Genomic DNA, 26295 nt, shown 5'->3' with positions numbered 1-26295 from the left:
TTAGGTCACCAGGATGAGCTCTCTCTGACTAGCCCCCAAATGTGTTCCTAACAGGTACGGATGTTTGTTTTAACGTGGCTTTAAAATAGAGCAATAATGTAAACCATCTAAATTTCCCTAGTTTCGAGATGTCCCTGCCCTGAATTTTTTAATTCAAAAATGCAAACTTACAAAATAGTCACGAAGACCGAATGAGACATGGCTTGGCCTCTCCTACTGTGATAGAGCCTTTAGTCTAAACGCATTTGGAGCCTTGCGGGATGAGCTAATGTATGACGTCACCACAAACTGCAAGATATTAAAGTATTGCTTGCTTCATGGGCACGGAGATCTCGTATTTCTATAGGTTTTAATTTTTGGCATCTGCTTTAAAATGCACAATCCACAAATTAACAAATATTCTCTTGTGAGATTGCCTGCTTAAAATCTTTTAACTTATATTTTGCATCCGGCCATACAATCGATGGACCACTAACATAGACTTTCTTTGCGTCTCTACCTCCCAGTGATTCTGAAAGTAAACATCCTATTTTCAATTTTGCTAGCACTTTCCTGTAAATAATAAGGAAGGGCCTAAACCTATTTGTCTCTAGTCAATGCCAGGAGCAGAGAGCTATTTCCGTTTCTAGGTCAGTGAGAATGGAGCACATTTGCCCTCTCCCCTGCTTCTCGGTTTCTGTTTATATTATCTGGGGTTTTATACACAGCTTATAAATCTTGACTCTTGGAGACTCCATGTCTTCCTTTCCAGGAATTTAGGAATATTTGAATTACACGCTTGTTCTCTGGCAGGATGGGAGGGAGGCGTTCAAGCAGAGCCCAGCTCAAGGTTCGCTATGAGAAAGAGGTTGAGTGTCGGGGTCTTACCTCCTGAGGCTGGGATCAGAGCTGTAAAACCTCAGGAAAGGGGAAGCTGGGGAGGTTCAGAACGCCTACATTACTCCTCTATTTTAAAGCAATATCTGTGTCCGTGAGGAATACAGTGGTGCCCCCTTATCCCCAGGGGACACGTTCCTAGACCCCCAGTGATGTCTGAAAGCACAGAGAGTACCGAACCCTATATAGACCATGTGTTTTCCTGTACACAAGTGCCTGTGGTAACAATTAATTTACAAATAAGCCTCAGTTAAAGATTAACAATAGCAACCTATAAAAATAGTACAATCTTAACAATGTGCCTCAATAAAAGTGATGTGAATGTGGTCTCTCTCCCAAAATATCTTCCTGTCCTGCACCCACCCTCCTCCCTCATAGGATAATGTGAGATGATAAAACACTCATGTGACGAGAAGAAGAGAGGGAAGTGCTGTTAGCACCGTGACATAGCGTTGGCTGCCACTGACCTTCTGAGCATGTGTCAGAAGGAGGATCATCTCCTTCCTGACTGTGGTTGACCACAGAATATGAAACCATGGATAAGGGGGGGCTCCTGTACACTTGGCTGCCAGGAACAGAGATCTAATCATGGTGACCTAAACAAACCATGGGCTTGTTTTACTCTTGTGTTCAGAAAAACCTGCAGACAAACAGTTCAGGGCAGGGATGGTAACTCTATGAGGCACTGAGGTCCCAGGCTTCCTGTATTTTTCTGTTCCTTAGTGTGTGGCTTCCGTCCTCAAGGTCACAAAATGGCTGCTGTGACTCTAGCCATCATGTGTCAGGTCCGGACACCACAAAAAAGAAAAGAGGGGAAGGGTGAGAGGGCTTTCCTCAAGTTCCACCTCAAGAATTCTTGCTTGCATTTTAGTAGCCCTCCTTGTCTTACAAAGGACTGGGAAATGTCACTTTCATAACTGACATAATTAACACTAAATATATAGTTAGAAATGGAAAGAATAGACAGCAGATAGGCCACTAGCAATTCCAGCCATAGGCTCCTCAACCATGTGTCTTTGAGCACCGATAAGGCTTTGCTCCTGTTGAAATATATTCCTGCAGGTAGAATTTCAAGGTCAACGTGCATCGTACATTTAGGACATCGGTATACTGTCGCCTCGCTCCTGGGACAGGCTGTGCGTGCTTACACACCCACCAGAGGAGTACGCGAGTCCCCATTGTCCACAGCTGTGCCAGGGCGGGACCTCCTTCTCCTGGTCTCAGTTTGATATATGAACACGGCATCCTGCTTCGTTTCTTATTTCCCTGATCACTAGTGAACTCGAACACCTCACAAGTCAGCTTGCTGGCTTTGAGGAGAAGAAATTTGTCCAGGGAAAAGACTTCCCTTCTCTCCCATCCCAACCGTCCACACTAGACGTGGCTTGTGCACAGTATCCAGGACCGGAGACGGGTGAAGCGTTGAGTGAGCCGATGCAGACGCTCCCGTGACAGGCGTCTGAGGGAGGAACCGAGTTTTCTTCCGGACTGCGTAAATTCGAACTAAGAGGAAAAGTCCAAGGGAGATGCTTGCTGGTCACGAGGGCGGCGTGAGGGGAGAGACAGAGAGGTGCTTGTTCAGAATGTTCTGGGAAGTTTCCGGGTCAACTCCCATCCGGGGTTCACAGTGAGGGGCTCTGTCTGGGGCCGTGTCCTCAGGGGGAGGGGCGGTCATGGCTCAGAGGAGGAAGACGGTCAGCTCAGTCCCTGCTGAAGGCGGGGCTGATTCCTGCTGCTGCGGACTCACCAGCCTGAACGGGGAGATGCCTTTTGGGCACCCACCCTACATAATACCCCACGTGCCACCGATGGGTGACACGCGTCCCTGAAAACCCAGTGGCCGGGAGCTCATCTGCTCCAGCGGCTCTGGGGATGCGATCTGCATGTAACTCACATGGGAACGTCTCTAAACTTCACCTGAACCTCACTTTCACAGCCCACGGTGACCAAGCCGACCTCAGGCTTCAGTGACGTTTGAGACCTGCATCCTCATAGTCCCCGGTCTGCCTTCTCCATTGGGAACCCGACAGGGTTTCACACCTGCCCCGTTGGCATCCCGCCGAAACCCTCCACTTGAATGACTCGCCCGGCTGGCCTGGTGACTCCATCCAGCCTCTGGAGGCCTCCCTCGGGGGCGGCTCACACCTCTTTGGCACCCCTCCCTGTGCACATCCAGGCAAGACAGTCTCTCCCAACGAGTGACTTCCCCAAAAGGGGAGTCCAGCCTCTCCACTCCGTGTCCCGTGTCCTCCGCTGGCCGGCCTCCCCTCTTCAGCCTCTGGAACCTGGTGAGTACAATTTTCTGTGTCTCATCAAATCTTCTTGGAGGGGTCGTTGTAGCTCGCTGCACATTCCGTCCCACGTGGTGGGAAAGGAGGAGACAAACCACAGTGGTTAGCTGTGACACAGGGCTGTCCTGTCCTGTGGGATCTCACACTCCATCCTTTTTCTAATGGTGGGGGTAGAACTCCTCTCTGGGGCACTTGCAACGGTCCCGTCCCTGTAACTTTGTGGTCCCTTACGGCTCTGGCCCTCTCCACAGGGGCACCAGCTCACCGAACACGGCTTTACCTGTCCCGCCCAACCAGGCACGGTCCCCCTGTACCAGCCGGAGGTGCTAGGGTTCGAGCGGGGATGTGTGCCGCTGTGGTTGGATCAAAGCTGTCCGCGTTCAGGCTTTAGAGCTGGTCTGCTCACACGGCCTGCCTGCCGCGGGTCAGGGCCCACCCTGGAATCGCTCCCCGCCCCCCGGAAGAGAGCATCCTTTCCTAGGCGTCCTCCCTCTTTCAAGGGGAGCAGAAACGTTTATCTACTAAAGTCTTTTACATCTCCGTCTGAAACTACCCATCACTCTGACGCCCCCTCATGTCCGGGCTTTACTTCCTGACTCCAGGTGGGTGTTGCTTCTGGTGCTGGCGCTAATAATAGCCTTTCTTGCCTTAACTTGAAACAAGCCAGTAGGACTGCCTGCCTTCCAGGATCCGGGCAGCACTTTGACGTGCCTGAAACTACTCCACACACACCAGGTCCGCCAGGTACTGAGCGCAGGTGTTCGTGACTGTGACAACTCCTTGCCCCATCCCACCTGCGCGAGGATTAATTAGTGGCCAGAGCATCTGACAGTGCTCCCTACCCATCTGGGCTGAGGCCCCTTCCGTGGCTGGAGGTGGACGCTGTTTGCCCCCCAACCCAGTGGCTGCTTTGCACAAATCTAGCTTTTGGGGCTCAGCACCCCTGCACTGCCTCCTGATCCCTGATCCTGACTTACGTCCCCCCACCCCCAGTCGCTGGTGTACAGCCACCATCTCTGTGCTGCATCAAACGTGCTGTACCAAAAACAATAATTTGGGGGCCCATCTGGTGGAGTCTAGGCCTCCCCGTAAGACTTCCTTGAAGATTCTCCCACAATGCTATGCAACTTTTGGTCACTCCAATCCCAACACGTCTGCGGGGGTCTCTCCCTCCCCATGGCTGATGTGTGCTCAGAAGCCTCACGGGCAGGTCTCACCGTACCCAAGAGCTGTGAGAATCCTGCCAGGCACTGACTTCACAGAGAAAGCAGCATCGGCAGTGGTGGACTCAGACACGGTCTGTAACAGCAGACCTTGCAGACCTTCTCCACCTGTCCCTTGTCTGCCTCCAACCACAGTGTGGCCTGCCTTCAGGTGTCCGCCCCGTGCTTCTGCAAAGGCTCCCGGATCGGTGTCCTCCAGCAGGGGCGCCACAGTCGGGCTGGTGGCAGGTCCCCCGGGGCCCCGAGCTGGCTTCTGGATGCTCTGTGCATCAAGTGGGGGGAGGGGGGGGTGAGGAGGCCGTCCTCAGCCCGGGTGGGCCACAGGCCTCCTTTCCTTCCCAGGAAAGTTTCTGATTTCTTTTTTTTTTTAATTTTTAATTTTTAAAAATTTTATTTGTCAGAGAGAGAGAGAGAGAGTGAGCCAGCACAAGCGGGGGGGAGTGACAGGCAGAGGGAGAAGCAGACTGCCAGCTGAGCAGGGAGCCTGGTGTGGGGCTCGATCCCAGGACCCCAGGGATGTCGTGGATCAGACAGTGCAGGGCGGAGGAGTCGGCCGTGGAGCCTGGTCATTCGGTGAGTCCCATGCTCGGCTATGCTAAGCGCCTGCTGGAGTCCAAGGTCAAGCCGAAAACTATAGGAGGTAAGAGCTACTTTCCAAAGAAGATGTGGTTCTGCTTAGTATCAGAGGCTCTATCAGGGCCCTGCGAGCAGTTAAATAGCTCAATTTCCACTTCAAACGCTGTGCGGCTCCAGGCCCATGAGAATCACGAGCAGAGCTACTTACACTGTTACCTGCACCAGCGAGCACTCGTCTTTCGCTCTTCCGAGGTGGCTGTCGAGGGCGCTACTGGTGAACAGAGTGATACAGCACACCCAGTCTTCATAAATTTGCTTACGTGCTTACGAAGCATGGAGTCCCTTTCCTCGTGATGGGGCTTACAGGAGAGACAAATTTGTTTTTAGATTTGAAGGGATATGCTGCTGTTTCCCCAAATGATTGCACCCCCTAAGCACTACACTATCATGTCCGGACCCTTGATTTTCATGGATTTACAATCCACTTTCTGGGGTTTTTCTGTGCAGGGACATCTAGTGCACCTGCTACTTCCTTCTCACTTGGTCACATCGCCGTGGTGGAATTGCCACGGGAGATCAGCGTGAGCACAGACGGACGGAGACACGATCCTAGCAGCTATGATCACAGCACAGCTGAGCTCCCGCGGCTGGATGCACACGGAGCGGGTCGGATCACAGGAGACCCTGGCAGCTTGTCTTGCAGAACCAGCGGGCAACTCTGAGCAGGTCGTCTGCAGGGACAGTGATGTTCAACTTCAGGAGATCTGACAGGGGGCTTGGGTGGGCTCTCCTGCAGCCCAGATGAGGGACAAATGATTTCTGAGCAAATGTCTCTCATCTTCCAGCAACAGTTACTGAACAGCCACCAGGAAGCAGCTCTGTCCGCGACACAGGGGATGGGATGGAGAACAAGGCAAAGCTTCTGGCCTCGGGCTGCCTGCAGGCTAGTGAGGGAGACGTGACCCTGAAACGCAGGACGCCCCAGAGCACGGGCAGCACTTGTGAGCAGCGCAGGGAGCAGCTGAGAAAGGGAAGCGAGAAGAGGAGAGGGAGTTCCTCACACAAGCTCTATCTGCTCACTTTTGCAGAGAAATCGGGAAAAGCAGGACCAACAGGCTTGGAAAGGCTCCCCTGGAGGAGCGTCGAGCAGGATCCAGGGTCTGGTCTATCCCACTAACGCCCACGACTGTGGAAGTTCAGAAGGGAGCGAGATGGCAGAGGGAGTAGAGGTGCCAGAGACATGAGGGTCCCTCTCCACTCCACCTGGATGGGGACGCGGTAGAAGGAATGAGATCCACTGAGAGAGTTAGGGACATCTCAGGTCCCCTCCACCCGGATTTTGTCTTCTGCGTCATGGAGCCATTCAGTTTCCCTTCCTGCAACCCTCTAACGTGGAGGGTCAGGGCTGGACCGCTCGGAGACCACGTGTCCACTGCCTTTTCAGGGACGTGGCCCCTCTGGTGTCCTCAGGCCTTCCTCCTCTGCCTCTGGCTGTGCAGCAAATGAAGCGTCACGCTGCAGCTGGACCAGGGCTAGTGGGCACATGCATGTCTGTGTCTGTCAACCTTCATCTCCTTTCCAGCTGGCCTTTTACTGTCGTAAACAGTATTTTACTAAAAACTTCTACAAGGAAAACCTGCTCTGATGAGCCACACTGATGTCATGTGTTACCTTCTTCTTGTCCCGAGAAGCTCAGCAGGAGCTAGACGGATGAGACCTGTCCAGGCATCAGGGCTTGGTTCCTTCCCCACACCTGTCCTCCCTCTGCATCCGGTCTGGGTGTGACGTTCATGCACCTGGGGAGGTCCCCCTGGGACAAAACGTCCCCTGCAAATCCCCTCATGCTCATCATACCTCTATGACAAGAAGGGAAGCATGACACTCACTGGGATAGTCAGTGAGGCTGGGAGAAAAAGTAGGAAGGAAAGAGGGTGAGAGAGAGGGTCTCAGGAAAATCAGCCAATGGGAAAACCAAAGCCCAGTGTGGAGAGCGGGATGATGCGATTTTTGTGGGGCTGTTTGGTGTGGGTGCTGAGATTGGGTAGGAACAGGAACAGGCAGAGGAAGGTCAAGGGGCACCTCAGATGGGGAAGCAGACAGGCAAGTGGACACAGGACGGAAGGGCCCCCGGTCACTCTGGAAGCACAGTTCCCAGTCTGGCCTGTAGAGCTGGGTTCGCAGGAAAAAGATTGGAAAAGATGTGCTATGGATAGTAGTCAGGATTCCCCAGGAAACAGAATTACAGGATGCTTATAACATAGGGAGATGTATTGGAAGGAATGGCTCACATTGTTATAGAGGCTGGCGAGTCTAGAGTCTGCAGGGTGGGTGAGCCAGGCTGAGATGCAGGGCAGATCTGCTGCTGGGGTGCAAGTCCAAGGTCATCAGGAGGAGGCACTAGGAAGAGCCGATGCGGCTGTCCCAGGCCGATGGCAGTCTCCTGTAGAAATCTTTCTTGCTCAGGGGAGGTCAGTCTTTGCTCAGCCTTCCATGGATTGGATGCCCACCCACACTGGGGAGGGCAGTCGACTTTACTCAAAGTTCATCCATTGAAGTGTATCTCATCCCAGATCTCCTCCTAGAAAAGTCTAGAGTCTAGAGTCTGCAGGGTGGGTGAGCCAGGCTGAGATGCAGGGCAGATCTGCTGCTGGGGTGCAAGTCCAAGGTCATCAGGAGGAGGCACTAGGAAGAGCCGATGCGGCTGTCCCAGGCCGATGGCAGTCTCCTGTAGAAATCTTTCTTGCTCAGGGGAGGTCAGTCTTTGCTCAGCCTTCCATGGATTGGATGCCCACCCACACTGGGGAGGGCAGTCGACTTTACTCAAAGTTCATCCATTGAAGTGTATCTCATCCCAGATCTCTTCCTAGAAAAGTCCAGAATAATGCTTGACCACAACTCTTGGCACCGCGCCCAAGATGACATGGATGATGACATCACACAATCGCTAATCCAAAGATAGCTCGAAGGGCCAGTTAAGGTCAGAGAGTAGACTTCAGAGCAAGGAGCATTTCCAGGGATGAAGAGGAACAGTACAGAGTCACGAAAGGTCAACTCGGCGGGAAGTAGAAGAATCCGAGGTGTGTGTTTACGTAACGGCAGAGCGCCGAGCACACGGAGCAGAAACTGACCGAATTGGACGAGAGACACACGAATCCACTGTCACAGTCAGAGAGCAGAGATCCTGCCCCCGGGGTGGAGCTAGCAGATGGAAAATCCGCAAGAGTACAGACAGCAAACACCACCATGAACGCACTGGACCTCACTGACACTTACAGAACATTCGACCCCAACAGCAGGCTACACGTTCCTGTCGAGTGCACACGGGAACCTCCCCAAGGTAACGTCCTGTCCTGGGTCGTAACACAAACCTGACAACATTAAAGATTTGAAATAACATATTTCCCTGATCATAGTAGAATTAGAGTAGCACTTTTTTTTTTTAAAGATCTTATTTATTTATTAGAGAGAGAGAGAGAGCGAGAGCATGAGCACTGGGGAGGGAGAAGCAGAGAATGTGCTGAGCAGGGAGCCTGACCCAAGGCTCACTCCCAGGACTCTGGTTTCAGCACTGGAGCCGAAGGCAGACGTTGAGCCCACTTAGCCACGCAGGAGCCCCTGGAGTAGAATTTATAAACAGGAAAAAAAACCAGGAAAATTTGTAAATAGGGAGAAATTAATCCACTTCTTAATAGCCCTTGAGTTAAAGATGAAGTCTCGAGGGAAATTTTAAATATTTGAAGTGAATGGAAATGAAAAATACAAGATATCAGAATGTGTGAAAAAAATCACACACAGTCTTTACAGGGAAATATATACGATACGAGGCATTTATTACAAAAGAAGAAAAGCTTCAAATTAATAATTTAAGCATTTACCTTACGAATCTAGCAGAATAAGAGCAAAATAAAACTGGGCGATTCGAAGAAAGGAAACCAGAAAGACAAGAGCAGAGAAAACGACACTGATGAATCTAAGGAAGCGAAGTCACCAACGCCCTACAGGTAATGCCATCGTCAGCGGTGCAACCTGGAGCTTCCCTCAATACTGGGAAGGAGGCGAGGCTGCTCTCAGCACCGCTCTTCGCCTTCTCCAGGAAGTCTGCTCAGTGCAATAAGACAAGAAAAGGAAATGAGATAATGTATAGATCGGAAAGGGGAAAGAGAAAACCTGTGTTTATTACAGACATTGTTCATATGTTTGTCTGACAGGAGATCCCCGGTGTTCTACAGAAAATTCCTAGGACTAACAGGTGAGTTCACCAAGACTGCAGGACGTAAGGCCAATGGGAGGGAAGGGACCCGTCATTCCACCTGTCAGGATCCAGCGCGGACGGAGTCTGTGCGTCATGCGCGCTCCCGGGCAGACACTGAGGTTCTAGGGATGAGAAGCTTTTCTGATTGCCTCTGATCTCAGGGATCTACGTGCTTCTACTGGAACCCCAGGCTCAGCGGGGAGCTGGAGAGGAAGGGACATTTCAGACCCACTTTTTCTAGCTTGAATTACTAACTCGGGCAAACAGCAGGCTGCTTTGTCACCTGGGGAAATGGTGATAGATCAAGGAAGGAGAGAAAATGTGTCCCTTACCAAGAGGTGACCTGACAGTATTTTTCATGGACTCAGGTGAAAGGCTCCCACGACTCCCGCAAACAAAAGGTGCACATTTATTGCCTGAGTACACAGGTGATAATTGCTTCTGCTTTCCTTCCTGTGGGAGAGGAGCTCCTGCTCTTTCTCACCAGGTCCCGGGTATTACAGAAGGGGAAGTGGGCACTGAGACCGCAGGGGAAGAGGGCGGAGGAGGACACAGGGGCAGGGATATGGCCGGTGGGGCTGGAGGGCAGGGATGGGGCTGAGCAGAAGGCATGGGGCGGGGAGGCTTCCCTGGGCATCAGCGGTGTCACTGGTCATTGAAGGCCACGGGGCAGGGGCCCCAGAGAGAGGAGGACACGAGAGATGGGAAGGGTCCTGCCCAAACCCTCAGAAGCCCCACCCTGTGAGTGAAGACCAGACCTGGGGGGATAGCTGAGGAGTCTGAGGGGGGAGGAAGGTGGGCCGGAGAGTCCATGAGAGTGGCCGTCAGGGAATACAAGGGCAGAGAGGGTTGGAGCAGGAAAGGGGCATCAATGGTGACAGGTGGGATCACTTTCTGGAGCTCTAGGGGTCCCCGTGAAGTGAGGCCAAGGTGGGGACACAGGTGTGGAGCAGGGGCAGCATGGAGACCGAGCGAGGGCTTCAGGGAAGGAGCAGAGGGGTCAGGGGGAGGAGCCAGAGAGAGGAATGAAGGAGACAAGTCCCCAGAGAAGGGACTGAAGTGTAGGGAAAAGTCCTCACTGAGTCCCGACGAGTTCAGTGTCCTCCGAGGGGACAGGAGAGAGAGGGAGGCAGGTGTCTGTCAATGCAGTCAGTAAAGCTAACTGTCAGGAACAAGGAACTTCTGCTTTTTCCTGAGCAATAGGAGGCTGGGCCACTTGCCACCAGGACAGGACAGAAGGGACGTCGGGATGCCAGACAGCTGAGGGTTGGAGAGGCGGGCCTTGGAGTTCCGTTCCCTGGGCTCAGTCCCGCCTCCTGGGCTCCCAGCTGTGTGGCCTGGAGAATAGGCTTTCTGGCTCCTTCTATTGATCTGTAAAGTGGGCACAAAGATCCCCACCTCACAGAGAGTCCACGAGGACCCAGTGAGTTAGGAGGGAGCAGAACGGTCAGAACAGTGCAAGTCACAGAGCGGCACTCAGCCAGCGCTCACGGTTACGAATCCACAGGGTCCGTGAATAGCTCTCAGCACGGGACTGGCCGCTGGGTGGTGTTCAGACGGTCCTGGCGGGATACTGGGAATTCACCAGGGCTCGTCCCAGGGGCTGCGGGTCTGAAAGGCAGTTGGATGTCGTAGAGACCAGGGGCAGAGCGGGGGCCGTCTGGGGTTGACACGTAGCTGAGGCTGAGCGGTCCTGGAACAGATTTGTTTACTCAGTTTCCCCCTTGAACTACCCCTGTGTGTGTCTCACGGTGACCTTGTGCGGAACGATTTAGCACAGAAATAACTGACGGTGGATCCATCCAGTCCCTGCTCAGAGCGTCAGAGGTGGAGGAGGCAGGACCCGAGCTGCAGGCGTCATGCTCAAGAGACAGGTGTCCCCGGAGGGCGAGATTCTCCTGCTTCTTCCCATTAAATCGTAACTGTGGCCTGGCCTGGCCTGCGGACCTCACTGTAGACAGTGGTGAGAGGCTTCTCCTCTTCTAGATCAGGGGCACCCCTACCCTGGAATGCAGAGAGAGGGCTCCAGAAACAGCTGAGGGACAGAGCAGCCCAGAGGGACCCGCACAGACCCAGTGCTGCTGACATGACCTCCCCAGCGCCCAGCACTGCACGGGCCTGACTAGAATTTTCTTAGTGAATATTGCGTTGTCTGGAAAGGGTTACCGAGGCATCCAGGCCAGATCGTGCAGATGACTGGGATTGACAGACACACACCCAGCACAGAGGGACTTGGGAGAACCCAGGCTGCCCCCTCTCCCAGCCTCACCTTGTCCCTCCTGTCTCCAGACTCCCGCTGGCTCCGCTCTGCATAGACGATGTCACCATCCGGGTCCCTGTGCTTCTTCTGCGATCCCGCACCTGAGTCATGCACAGATGGAGCTGGAGTCTGAGCCTGGAAACCTGGACCCTCCCCCTCCATGACCCCACGGCCATGGCCACACCAGCCAGCCTCCTGTGGGACATTCCCTGCAGCAAAATGCAGGAGAAAGGGAGCCTGGGGTCCACTGGGGGGAGGAAGGGGTCTGGGCTCAGGAAAGAGAAGTGCAACCTGCCTCTCCCAGAGTCCACGTTCTTCTTCTCCCCACGTCTCTTCCAAAGGTACAGCCCAGCTCCCAGGATCAGCAGCACGATCGCAGCAGCCACCAGGATGCCTGGCAGGGGGTCAGCAGTGGTCTGTCCTGTTAGAAATGTTTCCATGACACAGAGAGAGTGAGGAAGTTTAAGGCAAGAGAGCAGTGAAGACGCCCGTGGCCGCGCACACAGAGACGTCTGAAGGGACCTGGTCAGAAGCTGAAGAAGGAGGACCACGGCAGGTGCTTTCCCTCAGCCAGTCCCGGAGCTCCTGCTTGGGGCCGGGGTGCTGAGAGGAACGGGACATGGTGCCCGCCCTTGAGGAGCCCCTCAGCGGGGGGAGGGCTGAGAACAGGCCAGAGGCAGCCAGCCAGAGCCATCCCAGGGCACGAGAGCTTTACAGCTTGTACCCAGGTCTTGAGGGAGGGCCTCCTGGAGGAGGTGATGGAGAAACCTGGTCTTCAGGGAGGAGTAGGAGATTACCCATTATTCAAGGTGGGTGCGGCATTCCAGGAAGGAGAGCCATGAACAGGAATGGCTGTGTCAACTCTCCAGCCCTGGGAGCTGCCAGCACCCACTGGGGCAGAAGGGAGAGGGACCAGGCAGGGGGAGCTGGGTAGGAGGATGAGAGGGAGGCAGGAGCCTCTCTCCAGAAGGTCCAGTGGGACACTGAGCCTTGAGCTTCCTCTGGGATCAGAGATGCTGAGGCACCAGGTTCCCCCGCAGCTGGTAGAGGAGGGGGTGGAGGGACGAGGGGGCACGCGGGGACCCAGGTCATCATTTGTTCAGGGCCACACTGACTGTGAGCAGACTGCCCAAGGCCGAGGGTGGGACAGGCATGCAAAGGAGAAGCAGACACGGCCCCTACCCTCCAGTGTTCAGGCTGCATAGGAGACTAATCTCGGCCCAGAGCATCAGCTCTCCGTGTGGGGCCACTGACCCACGGGGCTCCGTAGAGGAGACGAGGTGTGAGGGCAGGACAGCGGCAGCTCCTGTAGGGCCCTGAGCCATCGAGGCTGAGGAGCCCCTCTGCAAACTCTCTTAATGCTGGAACTGCACCCAGCATGCCGCCCTGTGGGACTGCAGGGGTCACAGGCCCCGGAGCAGCTGCAGCAAAGGGGTCCCTGGACGGGAATAAGTGGGGGAGTGGAGGACCCCTGACTTGGAGGGGCTGAGGGCAGAGGGAGGGGCCTGAGCAGGGGCTGGAAAATGAGGAGAGCGGGACACATCCAGGAACGCAGGCAAGCAGGTGGGTGTGAAGCATGTTCGTGAGGCCGGAATCGGGCAGAGGAGCGCCGATCCCTGCGTCCTTCAAGGAGTCGCTGGCTCGGACCCGTCAGAGAGAACAGACTGCTGACACCTCCCACCTCGCTCTTCCTGAAACCCAACCTAGCAGCACGGGATGATGGATGAGGGTGGGAGAGGTACCTGCTGGTGTTGCCGGGACCAGCAGGGGTAAGGGGAGGAGAGCAGCAGGGGAGGGACACCGAAGGGCAGAAGCAGGTTGGATGTGACTGCCAGAGTCCTGGACGGGTGACCAGGTGACAGGTGGTGACATAAACATGAGGGAGAGAAGCCAGGAACCCTCACCCAGGGCTGCCTGAGCCCGGGGAGAGCCCCTCCCCTCTGGCAGGATGCACTCACCGTGGCCACAGACGTCCCCAAGGTACCAAGTGGCAGTTTTCTGGTCTACCTGGTTTCTGACGACACAGGTGAGGCTGGCACTGGGCTGGCTAAGGGGCAGGGTCAAAGCCAGCGTCCAGGGGTTGGGGGCTGGTCGTGGGGCCGGTCTCTGCTCCAGCTCTCTGGGGAGGCCCTGGCTCTCCCAGGACACGGTCAGGTTCTCCCTGGTTCGCGTGGTGTCACACTCCACGGTGACGTTGCACGAGCCTGGTGTGAGGGACGGAACCGTGGCCCGGATCTGGGGAAGGGGCACAGGCTCTGTGGCAGGAGAGACAAGAGGACAGAGGCTCACGTGAGTGGAGAACATCACAGCTCCTGCTTTCTCCTGCGGATTCTCCCTGACGCTCTGGCTTCCTACCACGAAGGATGGTGCCTGCAGTTTACTGATAACTCAGAACAGACCCAAATATACAGCAGGTGCCAAAAAGGACTGGTAGTTGAGCTCTGTGTGATTTCACTACACTGAGTGTCTTAAAAATGTTGCATGAGAATATACTGTAATCACGTACCCATAGCCAATTAATTCTAAGAAAGTGGGGTGTCCCCTAGAAGAAGGAGAATTTGGGACAGGATATGTCCTGGTCCAGACCCTGCCCCTACTTCAGCTCAGATGGTGCCCGGAACTGCACAGCCCATGGTACAGAGGCCACTGCCAGTGTTGGGAGCCCAGACATCAGCGCCAGTTTCCCACCAGGAAAGAGCGCGGGCGTGGGGGTACACACTGGTGACCCCTAGGATGGCCTCCCTGAGTGTTGTAGGAACATGCACTGAACTTGGGGTCTACAGAGGAAGACAGGGACAGACTGACAGTCAGTCTAGGGAATCTCGCAGACCTGTGCTGCACAGGCCACTCTCTCTGGAGCAGGATGTCTCCCTGCGCAGGGGGGAGTGCGGGGAGAGAGAGCTGCTCGTTGAGTTTCTGAGGAAGGGCTGACTGTGAAGGTCTCCTACGTCTGTGGAGGTTTAGAGGCGGACCTGTGAGTCTGAGTGAGCTGCCTCGGGCTGGTGCTGAGGACAGGGGACGGGGCAGGGAGAACCACACGTGGGCTTCCGCATCCTGCTAGGTGACGAGTGTCCCCCAACCGTGGCCACGTGCTGACCCTCAGAACCTGCAAGTGTCTTAGGTTCCATGACAAAGGGAAACTGAGGCTGCTAACCAGCTGACCCTAAACCAGAGAAGGTCTGGATTCCCAGATGGGCCCCAAGTGATCACAGGTCCTTGCAAGTGGAAGGAGGCAGGAGAGGAGGAGGGAGGGACGCAGGGCCAGAGGGACTCATCCCTCCAGTGCCGGCTGTGAAGGGGGAGGAAGGGCCACGAGCCAGGGGATGCGGGCGCCACTAGAAGGAGGGACAGGAACAGAAATGGATTCTCCCCGGAGCCTCCAGAGAGGAGCAGCCCTGCTGACACCTGGAGTTCATGGCCGAGCCTCTGGGGTCTGAGTCCTGCCCCGCAGCCCAGGAGGACACTCAGGTGGTGGTGTGGTCAGCCCCTGAGGGTCAGTCACCTGTTACAGCAGCACTAGACAGCTGACAGTCACACTGAGCACCCTGAGTGCTATGGGGACAGTGAGTGTTATGGCCAAGTCCCCATTTCCCCCCGCTCCGTGTTCCCCTCCTGAGGCACAGAAGTGATTCATCCCCGGTGTGAACCTCAGCTCTGCCTGCGTTTGTGCTGAACACACGGCATCTACTTCCAGGGGAGAAGATCGAGTCTGAAGGCTGTGGTCTGGAAGGGATCCTGCCATCGGGGCGCGTGGACACTCCAGGGACAGAGGACGGAAGTCAACTATGGGGCTGGGGGAGGGGCCACCACGTACCATAGACTGTCAGGTGGAAATCCTGGTCATACTGTCTTCCTCTCGTGTAGGACTCTCGAGCCCGGTACAGCCCACTGTCCTCAAGGGTCAGGTTGTCCACCAACAGGGTTGTTATGTTGGGCATATGGACCCTTGTCTTGAATTTGTCTTGGAAGTTGAGCCATTCTGGAACATTCCTCCCAGGAAGGACATTCAGCATGACTCTGTAGTTTGACCCGTATACAATGCCCCATGAAATCTTCTCCAGCTCGCCTTCTGGGGGTAATTCTGGTTTTCTGATCACATGAAACGACACAGAAGTTCCTTGCATCCCCTTCAGAGAAACAGGGATTCCAGAATCCTCCACTCCAGAAGCATGGACTCCAGAGCTCTGGGTCAGAGCGCCGCAGACGCCTAGGGCACAGGACACAGGAAAAGTGAGAGGTTTTCGTTAGGAATAAAGGAGGAACCCCTAGAACCATCTTCTTCATGAGATCCGTCCCGTGTGCTCCCCGGACTCTTGGAAGGTGGGAGAGAGCCGTGAATGGGGGGCGAGGCTGGGATCCGTCCTGGTCCCAGGGGAGTGTCCCCTTGAACAGGTCCTGCGTCTACACTCGTGGAGACGTCTCATTTAACAGCTGCTCATGGAGTGAATGGGGCTCTAGTTCCCTCCTCGGGTGACAGTTGTATTGATCTTGTCCCTGCAGACACTGCTGCCCTGGGCAGGTTGGGGGGACTGTCCGCACACAGGGACCTCCATATGTCACATGGGGCTCATATTCACTGCTGTGGGCATCTAGACATCACACACGGACATCTGTCACACGTGAGTGCATGCATGCCCGATGTGCGTGTACATGCGTGACACACGGTTCTGTGGACAGCACACGTGGGTGTGGAGACACTGGGACAACCCACTGGGTGGGTCTAACAGACCAAAGGCAGGTCCTTCTCAGCTTCGACAGACCTCGCTCACTGCCCCCCTGACAGTGACCCCAGCTGTTCTCCTCCCAATAATGCTGAGTTCCCACCAGCACACGGTGACCGAACTTGTTGCCCTTTGCCAAATTGATAAGGGAAAATTATATCACATCATATTCTTTTGTTTTTTTTTTAAATTTTATTTATTTATTTGACAGAGAGAGAGACACAGCCAGAGAGAGAGGGAACACAAGCAGGGGGAGTGGGAGAGGAAGAAGCAGGCTCCCAAAGGAGAAGCGTGATGTGGGGCTCGATCCCAGGACCCTGGGATCAGGCCCTAGGCGAAGGCAGAACCTTAATGACTGAGCCACCCAGGCGCCCCTATCACGTCATCTTCTAAGTAGCATTTCTCCTGTACATGAGCCCGGTCATCATGTCCTAGGACTGTTGATCCCCTTTTCTGGCCGCTGTGAGCTGTCTGCTCATGTCCTCTGCCCATGATTCTGGTTTTCTTTTTAACATTCAGGAGCTAGACCTATTTTAAGAAAATTAGCCTGTTTTCTATCGCAGTTTATATAAGTAGTTTCCAGTTTGCGTTTCACCATTGTCTTGTACTGATGGCCCTGCTACTGTCCTCATGAAGCTAAACGTACGTATCGTTTAAGGCTTACTGGTTTATCTCTGGCATGAAAAGATCAACCCCCAACATCAAAGCGTGCTCCCAAAACTCTCTCGTTTTCTTCTAGAACCTTCTTGACTTCAGCGTCCTGTGTGAGTCTGACGCACGGGGAACATGCTTGGGTCTCAGACCGGGAGGTCTAGTGCAGCAGGGCGGTCGGCACCCTGGACGGGAGGGTCCGGAGGCGTGAGACCAGGTCCTCTGTTCCCTTGAGCCCGTGGATGGGAGCAGTGACCTCCCTGCCTCCAGCCTTCCTCTGGGACGGGGACACAGTAGCCGTGCAGCCCTCCCAGAATGTGTGCTAGGATGTCAGGAGAGGAAGGCGTTCCCATCCGTGTGAGCTGCTCTCAAAACCACGATGGTGATTCTTGACCGAGCACACCTGGGACCAGCTGGCCTTCCCAGGTGCCAGGATGGAGTCCACATCTCTCCCCAGCTGCCCCTGTCGGGGGCTCCCCCTGGGATCAGGGATGGGCCCCCGGGACACAGACACCCAGGGCGCTATCCCATAGGTGGCCACAGGAGTAAAGTCCGGCTGGGGCCGTCCTGAACGAGAGGACACTCCTGGCCGTGTCCACAGAGCTGGCTTCCGTGGTCCCTGTCACGTCCCCCGTCACCAGGTGGCTGAGCCCCCCAAGCTTCTGGGCAGAGTGGTGTCTATCGTGCCCGGGACTCGGTGTGGGCATGTCTGTTCCCCTCGGCGGGTCGTCTCTGGATTGTGAAGTGTTCTGTGTCATCCAAAGCTATCCTACGGATTCTGGGGTTGATTCCAGCAGAAGTTCGAGGGGCGCCCCCTCCCAAAAGTCAGCGCCATGAAGATGTGCGACCTCTCTATGTGGCCGCAGACACGCTAGACCCGTGCACACACAGGTCATCCGCGTAAGTCGATCGGGGTTCCTGGTGGACTTTGAAGGGTGGACTTCGACTCTTCCTGCGACTGGGCTTCCTCATGAATTAATGCACAGAACCACAGTGTCCGTCACACCTGCGTCCCCACCCCAGTCCTCACAGCCAGGGCTCGTCTCGTGCTGAAATACGCAGAGTCTGGAGCCCACAGGACGCTAACCCCGAGTCAGAGAAGCGGCCCTTGTTCCAACAGTGGGAACTGTGCCTGGGGCTCCCGAGGGACAGCAGATCCGGCCCCAGGGCGGCCCCTGCCCGCGGGCTGCTCCCCAGTAATTCTGAGCTCATGCCATTCCTCTCAGTGCCCCCGCGAGGGTCAGAGGCGTCCGCCCCAGGGGAACAGGGCGACAGGAGAAGGCGTTTCTTCGGAGCTCCGGCAGCAGCTGCACGGCCCCGGCCAGGCTGCCTGCCAGCGGCTTCTTGGCGGCTCCCCGCTGCAGCTCGTGGTCCTGAGTGGGCCGTGCAGACCGGGGTCCACACACCGGGGCAGGAGCCGGGGTCCTGCAGCAGGGGCTCTGCAGTCCCAGCTTGGCAGCAGAGTCGGAGACTGCAGAGGGCCAGGGCATTGCAGGGGAGCCTTGGAGAGAGCATCTCCTCCCTCCTTGGGGGCCATGGACGTGACAACGATAGGCCTGGGCTCTGGGTTCTGAAGGGGCTCCAAACAGGCTCCCCACTGTCTGTCCCTGTCAGGACACAGGACGAGGACAGGACAGGAGGGAGACACAGAGCAGAGGCCTGGGAGAAGCCACAGGTCAGTCCTCTCTAGGTGGACACCCCCAATCCCAGGATGTCACAGTGGAGGGCTTCGAGGGGACCTTTCACAGAGAAGGGAGTCACTCAGGGGGGAACTTGTCCTGGGTCACACAGTGCAGAGCAAGATCTGGAGCCGGCTTCCCTCTCCCCCAGCCCAGTCCCTCCCCTGCAGGGACATGTTGTACAGCTCTCCCCCTACCCTCCCTCTGCCGTGCCCTGTCCTGCCTTGTCCTGCACAGAGCTCCTCCCTCCCAGCACCGCTGTCTGTTCAGAGGGGTCCAAGCAGTTCTGGGGTCTCACCCTCCAGCTCTTGTCCTGGGAGAGGGGACTCAAGTACTCGGTGGGCTTTGGCAGGACAGAGACATAGGGCGAGCTGAGGGTCAACCAGCAACTGCTGGGAAGGGGGGAGCCCGGGAGAGAGGAGGCTCAGCCCTCAGGCTGCAGGGGAGGAGCTGCCCAGAAGCTGGACGGTGAGCCTCAGCCTGAGCAAGCGGGAAGCCCACTCAAGGCGGGGGAAGGCAGGAGAGCGCTCAGGTCTGCAGAAGGTGCTGAACCCAGAGAGGGACACAAGGGCAGGGGCGGGTGGCTGTGAGCAAGAGGGTCATTGTTTATTTAAATGATATGAAATTTAACATTCAACCATTAACATAAAATGTTGTGTGTTTCCGTCCCTCTTAGCCTTTCTTCCTTCCTTTCTTTCTTACATAATCTTCCAACCCTGACATTTATGGGAAAAACTCTGTAATTTCCCATTATGTCTCCAGGTAAATCAAATTAAAAGAAAAGGAAGCCTACATTTACTAAGAGGAAGTGATTTTTTTTAAAAAAAGGATCTCAGTGCGTAGCAAAGCTCATTTTCTAATGAGTAATGTCCCTGTTTATTAATGTCTGGTGATTACAGAAATTTCCTAGAATCCCTGCAGCTCATGGAGGGGCTGGTGCGCTCACACCATACATTACAGACAATAAAACCTTTCCAAGCTGTTCCCAGAATTCACGGTTCTGGAGATCTTACTATTTTCTCATTTGTTCTTATCTAACTTGTTACACATAAGCAGATGGTCCCAAATGAAGTAAGCACCGGAAATGGGGCTCTTGTTAAAACAGTCATTCAGTTCCCTTTTTGGGGCCCCTTCTGTTTGCCTCCTGTCCCCCCCGGTCACCCCCACATACAGCCCAGGTCGGCAGTCTCCTGTTCCGGGCTTGCCCTCCCCACAGCAGGTGGGCGCAGACCCTGGAATTCTGGGGACTCCTTTCCTTCCTTTGCACACAGATTGTCATTGGACTCCGGGCCCTCATCCTGCCCAAGGAGCCGGACTAGAGAGGCTTCCTCCAGCTCAGACAGGGGCTCTGGGCCGGCCCCTCCTGCACACAGCAGCTGCAGAGGCTGCCAGGTCCCCTGGGCATCGCAGATGGGGTGCCTATCCCCACCTCTGGGTCCCCAGCCGCTCCCTTATCTCCTCCATCTCTCTCCCCAGGAGGCTCCGGGCTCTCCTGGCCTCCCCCCTGGTAGGGGTTCCCTTCATGCAGCCTGGCAGGCAGGGCTCAGGGTTCCCAGTCTGGCCTCAGCCACCAGCTCCCTTTGTTCCCTCCGTTCACCCCGGGCTCTGAACCAAACGCACGGTGTGTGCTCGGTCATCACAGAGCTGGTTCTCTGGTTCTTCAGCAAAGACCTGAGACGGCCCAGGGGCTCCTGCCTCCCGCCCACCCAGTGGCCCTCCCTCCCAGGGAGCCCAGGCCACTCACTGAGGAGAAGTCTGGTGAATCCCAGGAGCCAGGAGGCTCTGCCCAGGAGGGGGTCTTCTGAGCAGGTGTCCATGGCCGGCCGCCTCCCTGATAGCTCTGTCTGGGGCAACGGAGCTGCAGAGGAAACATCTAGAATGCCCAGGCAAGAGAGGAGGAAAGGCTTGTCACCCAGATGAGCTCTAGGCTATTCCGCACCCCAAGGGCGGGGCTGACTGTTAGTTCCTGGACTCACTGTCTGGTCTAGAGCAAGCCATTCCCATCTCTCCTGTTATCTCTGCACCTGCTCTGAGGCCTCAGGAGATAATTGCAGAATAAATGTACGAACAGCCCCCCTCTAGGAGGCCCGGAGCTGGAGAGACCCCGTCCCTGTGCTCACAACCAGCTGGGTGGTCTCCCCTCCCCAGCCTGCACCCCTAGGACCCCTGACCTGCGTCCCTGGGTCCCACTCAGCCCAGGCTGCCCTGCTCACCAGCGCCAGCCGATGGACAGCACAGAGTCACGTCCTAGAGCCAAGGATGCAGGGCCTCTCCTGCTTTGGGCCTGTCCTCTGTCTTTACACCATTTCACGAGTCACGTTTCCTTTCTGTTTTTCTAGTAACTTCCCTGTCAGTGTCTAAGTGAGAAGCTAAGAGCAGGAGAACACAGCACTCCTGGGAAGTGTCCCCCCCACACCCCAATGCACATGAGACCATGTCCCTACTGCTGTTGCCCCAGGGCCCTGCCCCCCCCCCCCCCACAGCACCGAGCCCACCCCCACCGGACCAGCGCCACAGCCCCCCTTCCCTGTGAGGCTTTGCCAGCCCTGGGCCCGTGCTCACACACAGGTAGGGGTGGAGAGGGACATGCGCCTCTGGCCCCAGGCTCAGCGGCCTCAGACTCACGGCCGCCTACGTAGGCTCAGGCCTGGCCTCTTCTTCCCAAATGGGTTCCCACAACCTCTGAGAACCCTGTCCTCCCGGGGACCCGAGGGGAGCAGCTCCATCACTCACCCCTGGTCTGTGCCCCGTTCCCTGCCCCCTGGGCTCCCCCTCATCTGCTCAGACCCTCAGATGCCAAGGCTGGACCCCAGGACTGGCCCAGGGGCCCTGCCCTCAAGGTGGTCAGCCTGGTGGCCGTTAAATCCATTTTCTGGTTGTGAGACCCGAGTCTTGAAGGTTTGGACCACCCGCAGAGGTCACACAGCAGAGCCAGAGTCAGGGCCTGGACTCCTAACAAGGAGCTCTGAGAAATCCTGCCTCACCGCCACTGTCCCATCCCACTGTGCGGTCTCTAGCAAGTCACCGCGTCCCGTCTGGGCTCCCCTGACCTGCTCTGCGCCCCTCAGACCAGAGAGCACTCAGCATTGCCTTGTTCCCCTGCTCCCAGCCAGTGATGGGAGATCCCTTCCATGGGCCGTCCCGGAGCCTGTGGGTAAAAAGTCCTCGGATGGAGTCCTGATCTGGGCAGCTCCTCCCCAGGTCCCTTCAGGGTGATGGGGACCACGTCAGCTGTGCCCCTGTCCCCGTCCCTACAGCCCTGGGAGAGTCCTCTCAGGGTGAGGACTGTTTGCTTGTGGAAACCACAGCTTGGGGTTGGGCCCAGGGCCCAGGAGGGAGCCCCCAGCAGCTGCCGGCCGGGGACCCTGGAGGGTCACCCAGCTCACGTTCCATGCTGGGGCAGCCCCTGGGACTCGTTACAGCTCTAGGGCTCCGGTAATTCCAGACCCGAGTCCCTCCCACCTGGAGAAGCCACACTGAGGGGAGGGAGCCCGGCCTGACCCAGGCTCTGTGGATTCCCATTCACAGCCCCTGGATTGTGCCGTGGACTTTTGAGCCCCTCCGCGGGGACACAGAGGGGAGGAGGAGCCCCGGCAGGAGAGTTAACTGGGAAATAGCTCCCCATTCAGAGGAGGCCAGCTCCAACCCTTACAGACCTGAGAGAGGTCGCCCCAGCCCCAGCCTGTGCACCTGCTTCTGCTCCCTGGGGTAAGACCCTTCTGTCCTGTTGTCCCCATCACGTGTGCTGATCCCTCCAGAGGCAGCTCATAGGGCCCAGCCGCCTACGCTGTCCTGCCCCAGTCTGGCTCTTGACCTCCCCCTTCTGATGGGGGCCTGGGATCCTGTGCTCAGGGGAGGCAGGTGGCCCCACCGTCAGGCTAGTGCAGGTGCAGGGTGGGCAGCTGAGAGGGGAGTGTTTTGCCTCCCCCTGTCCCAACCCTGCCTGTGAGGACAGTGTGGAGTCATATATGTGTTGGTAAGACCAGCAGCTTTCCCCTAATCTGGGCGTGGCAGCCATCACTGGTGTCCGTTCAGCAGTGTTTACTGAGGACAGGTGTGCCTCGGGCGGCCCCAGTGACCATCTGCTGCCACCTCTGAACCCGCAGTGGCTTCCCAGGCAACCAGACCTGCCCAGCTCCTGCCCTGGGACAGACACTCCACCCGAGGGCTCTGCCCAGCTTCTGGGGAAGGGAGGGAGAGCTGCTCTCTGCGGGTTCCCTTGGGGCCCTGAGAAGTCAGGGGTATGCTGTCACCAAGTAAGGGCACAGCCTATCCCATCCTGGGCAGTGCCCCACGTCTTCAGGACCATGCACAGCCCATCAGGTCTCAGAGCAAAGACACGTCTGTGCCAGCCATCTTGCTGTCTGGCGGAGACACAGCGTAGACACATTGTAGGACTGAGGTTCAGGTAATGACCTCAAACACAAGAAGAGAGTGGACACGAGCACTTGAACCTGAGAAGCATCTGTGCTCTGTTCGAAGACTGCGGCCCTGGAGTGAGCTGGAGGTGGACGCTGGGAGCTGTGGGTTCCTGGGGCCCTGGCCCATCGCCCTGCTCTGCCCGTGCCCCCAGCCCACGGGGTGCTGCTAAGCGCTCCCGGGGGCTCTTTAGCAGCAGGAGCCCCGTCTCCAGTGTTGCCGGTCCCCATGGGGCAGACACCCACCTGTGGCTCAGTTCACAGGACCCCCTGCACCCCAGGCCACGGAGCTGGGAAGGAGGCGTGACACCAGCGCCCAGCGGCCAGGGCCACCTCCAGCTCGCCCCTGTCTGCGGGGAGCCTGATGGGTCCTCGGGCAGGACGCGGTTTTCCCTCAGCCTGGCCCCCCAACACCAGCCCACCTCCTCATCAGCCAGGAAAGGAGGCTCTCTGGAAGCAGCAGGAAAGCTCGCTGTCCGTGGCGTGTCCGTCTGCAATGTGGCCATGTCCAGAGGACTCCCAAGAGCAGTTGTGACTGTACTTCTTTCCCACCTTGAATCTGAACTCTCCCCTTCAATAAGCAGAGCGGGGGCTCCTTGCTCTCACCAGCCCTCCCCCTGGACCGGCCTGCAGGGCTCAGGTTGGGTGGCTCCCCGTCTCCCTCCCAGCAGCCTGGCCGGGCTGAGGGCACACAGTGGGTCTGTCTCCAGGAGCCCAGTGTGCTGGCGGCCGGGTTCTGGGAAGAGAGACGGAGCTGCCCCTCCTGCTGCCACCGCGAGCGGTGCTGGGCAGGTCTACGGCAGCCTCATCTGCACGCAGGATGGGCCGGCTCGGCAGGTGCGCTGAGAGGACAGAATAAACGTGGTGCCAAAGCCCCCCTCCACAGTCAGCTCCTGCAGACATAGCGCTGCTCCCTCTGCACCCTCGGGGAGAGGGGCTGAGCCAGAGCTGAACAACGTGGCCGAGGGGGGCTGCACTCAGCACTGCCCCAGGGCTGCAGGGGTCCTGGGTTTGATGGGAGGGAGACTTTGGGAGAAGAGGAGGGAGCCCGTGTCTGTGAGAACCCAGACCACAGGGTCCGCGAGGCCATGTGTTGTCTGGTTGGAGACTGGGAGTGGGCATCAGGGCATGGGTGTCATGATGAGCTGTGTGACCTTGGACGAGTCACTAATCCTAAGGAACCCAGCGCCCTCATCTGTAACCTGGTGATCAAGATCTCTGAGCCTTCAGATCAACCTTCCGTGAGTGCTGGTTGCCCTCCTCCTGTCTCTTGACCCCCCTTCCCATCCCCATTCCCACACCCTGATACTTACCCTTCTCTGGCCTGGAGTAACCCGTGGGTCCTCCGTGGCTCCTCTTTCTCTCCCCGAGTTCAGGGATGACACCCAAGTCCCCACAGGGTCCTGCAGCCCCAGGGGAGACTCTCAATCCTGACTTGTGCTCAGGACTCCTTGTCCGCATGCTGGAAATTACTACAATATTCACTAACGTGCAGCAGGTGGTGACGCCCGTGCTGACACAGTGATGTCAGGAATGGCACACAAACTAATATGTTGGGTTATTCGTCTGTAATAAGGCTGCCCTGTCTGGGGACGGGTGTCAACCCAGGAGCCCAAGCACACCCCCTTGCCATTCACAGGGTCTCCTCCCACAAAGGGGGCTTGCTGGGTAGACCTGGAGCGCTCAGGGTGGGGTGGCTTCTCTTACACTAGGGCTCTTCCAGAGACTTCCATCCCACCTGGACTCAGCTCCCTGGTGGGCAGAGAGCTCATGACCCTGAGCCCGAGGACTCGTGCTGGGTAGCGTGGCTTCTGTGCGGACAGCGGGCTTCGGGCTGGAAACCCTCCTGGAGGTGCAGGGACTCAGTCTGTGGCCGGGGGTGTGTGCTCTCGGACCAGACACCGTGAGGCTGACTTTCCTCTTCCCTCCCTTCCCTGCATGTCCCTGGACACAGGCCCGGACGTCCCCGCGTCCAAGCTCTCAGCACAGTGGGGATGTGGGGCTGCTGCAGGAGTCGCTGGGGGAGTCCCTGGGCCTGTGCGGGGCCGGTGAGGTCACCCCGCCCCAGGAGACCCCTGTAAGCTCCAGAACGCCCTTGTAGGCACCATTACTCTGCCCGGTTCCCAGGCTCGGATCCTGGGGGCCACGTCCGACCTCCCCTCCTCCCATACCCACATCTCACCCATCAGCAAGGCCTGTCGATTCCAAAGTATTTCACAATCCCCCTGTCACACCCCCTCCTCCGTGTCTCCATTCTACCCATCGAGAACCTGGAGCCCCTCTGGCTACACTGTCCAGGCCCGTGAGGTAGGAGGGGGCAGGGCCGCATTCGAAGCCCAGCTCTTTGGCTCCAGATCGCCTGCTTCTGAATGGAGGCCGAGCCACCAGCAGCCCCTCCGCCGGGTCCTCTCCCAGGCTGCACCCTCCACGCCCAGCCCTGCCCCGTGTCCTCCACACATGGCCACCTGGGCCTCTCCGCCAGCCTCGCGCCCTGCCCCTGCCCCGCTCAGGATGCTTTGCTGACCCCCCATCCCTCCTAGATGAACCCGGTGCTCCCGGGGGCTCAGGCCGCCTCCCCAACCCCTCTCCCTGCTGCTCCCCTCACTGCCCTGCAGCCCTGAGCCCGGGACAGCTCCTCCAGCACTGTGGGCAGGCTCCCAGCTCGGGGCCTTGGTTCACGTCACCTTTGCCTGCAACGTCCTTCCACGGACCTGCACGGTTCCCACTCACCTCTACTCAGCCTCTGCCACCTCCCCAGAGTGACCCATCTAGAACAGCAGCTTCCCTGCCTGACTCTGCTTCGTGTGTTCCTCCCACTGGCCACTGATCTTATATCTACTTGGTCACTGGCTTATTTCCAGTGTCCTCCCCAAAATACAAGCCTGGGGATTGATTTTGTTCACTGTGTACCCCCAGCACCGAGCACAATGGTAAGCAATCCATAAACAGGCTATGTTGGTGGGATCGCCTAGTGGATAAAGCTCGGATTCTAGAGGCAGACCTGCTATCGGGCCTCAAATCCCAGCTCTGGGCCTGTCTTTTTTTTTTTTTTTAAATTCATTTATTTGACAGAGAGAGTGAGAGAGCACAAGCAGGGGGAGCTATAGAGGGAGAGGGAGAAGCAGGCTCCCCACTGAGCAGGAAGCCCGATGGCGGGCTTGATCCCAGGACCCTGAGATCATGACCTGAGCTAAAGGCAGATTCTTAACCATGTGAGCCACCCCGGCGCCCCTAGGCCTTACTGTCTTTGCACAGGACTGATGGCTCCTGCTTGTCAGGATCCCTTGGGCTCGGGTGTCCTCACTGTGGACATTTCTGAGGTCAGGACACACGTTTGCACTGACGTTG

At 56.9% G+C, this 26295-nt stretch overlaps 1 protein-coding gene and 1 long non-coding RNA gene across 2 annotated transcripts; one reads left to right on the top strand and one right to left on the bottom strand.

Annotated features, from left to right (window-relative positions):
- The first annotated feature begins 1941 nt into the window (after positions 1-1941).
- LOC130544313 (uncharacterized) lies at positions 1942-15751 on the top strand. Its single transcript, XR_008960500.1, has 5 exons — positions 1942-3164; positions 5474-8303; positions 8855-8967; positions 9175-9215; positions 11508-15751. It is a non-coding gene; the product is annotated as an uncharacterized LOC130544313 (long non-coding RNA).
- Positions 8397-20473, bottom strand: LOC125283465 (SLAM family member 9-like). Its single transcript, XM_057315488.1, has 6 exons — positions 20274-20473; positions 15293-15685; positions 13437-13733; positions 11774-11899; positions 11488-11579; positions 8397-11222 (listed from the first exon to the last, which is right to left on the bottom strand). Exons 1-6 carry the CDS (start codon positions 20344-20346, stop codon positions 11130-11132), a joined length of 1074 nt encoding a protein of 357 aa, XP_057171471.1. The 5' UTR covers positions 20347-20473; the 3' UTR covers positions 8397-11129.
- Positions 20474-26295: the final 5822 nt, after the last annotated feature.

The sequence above is a fragment of the Ursus arctos genome, unplaced genomic scaffold (assembly GCF_023065955.2).
Source record: "Ursus arctos isolate Adak ecotype North America unplaced genomic scaffold, UrsArc2.0 scaffold_2, whole genome shotgun sequence".
In the NCBI taxonomy this organism is placed as follows: domain Eukaryota; kingdom Metazoa; phylum Chordata; class Mammalia; order Carnivora; family Ursidae; genus Ursus; species Ursus arctos.
This window is presented reverse-complemented; position numbering and strand designations above follow the sequence as displayed.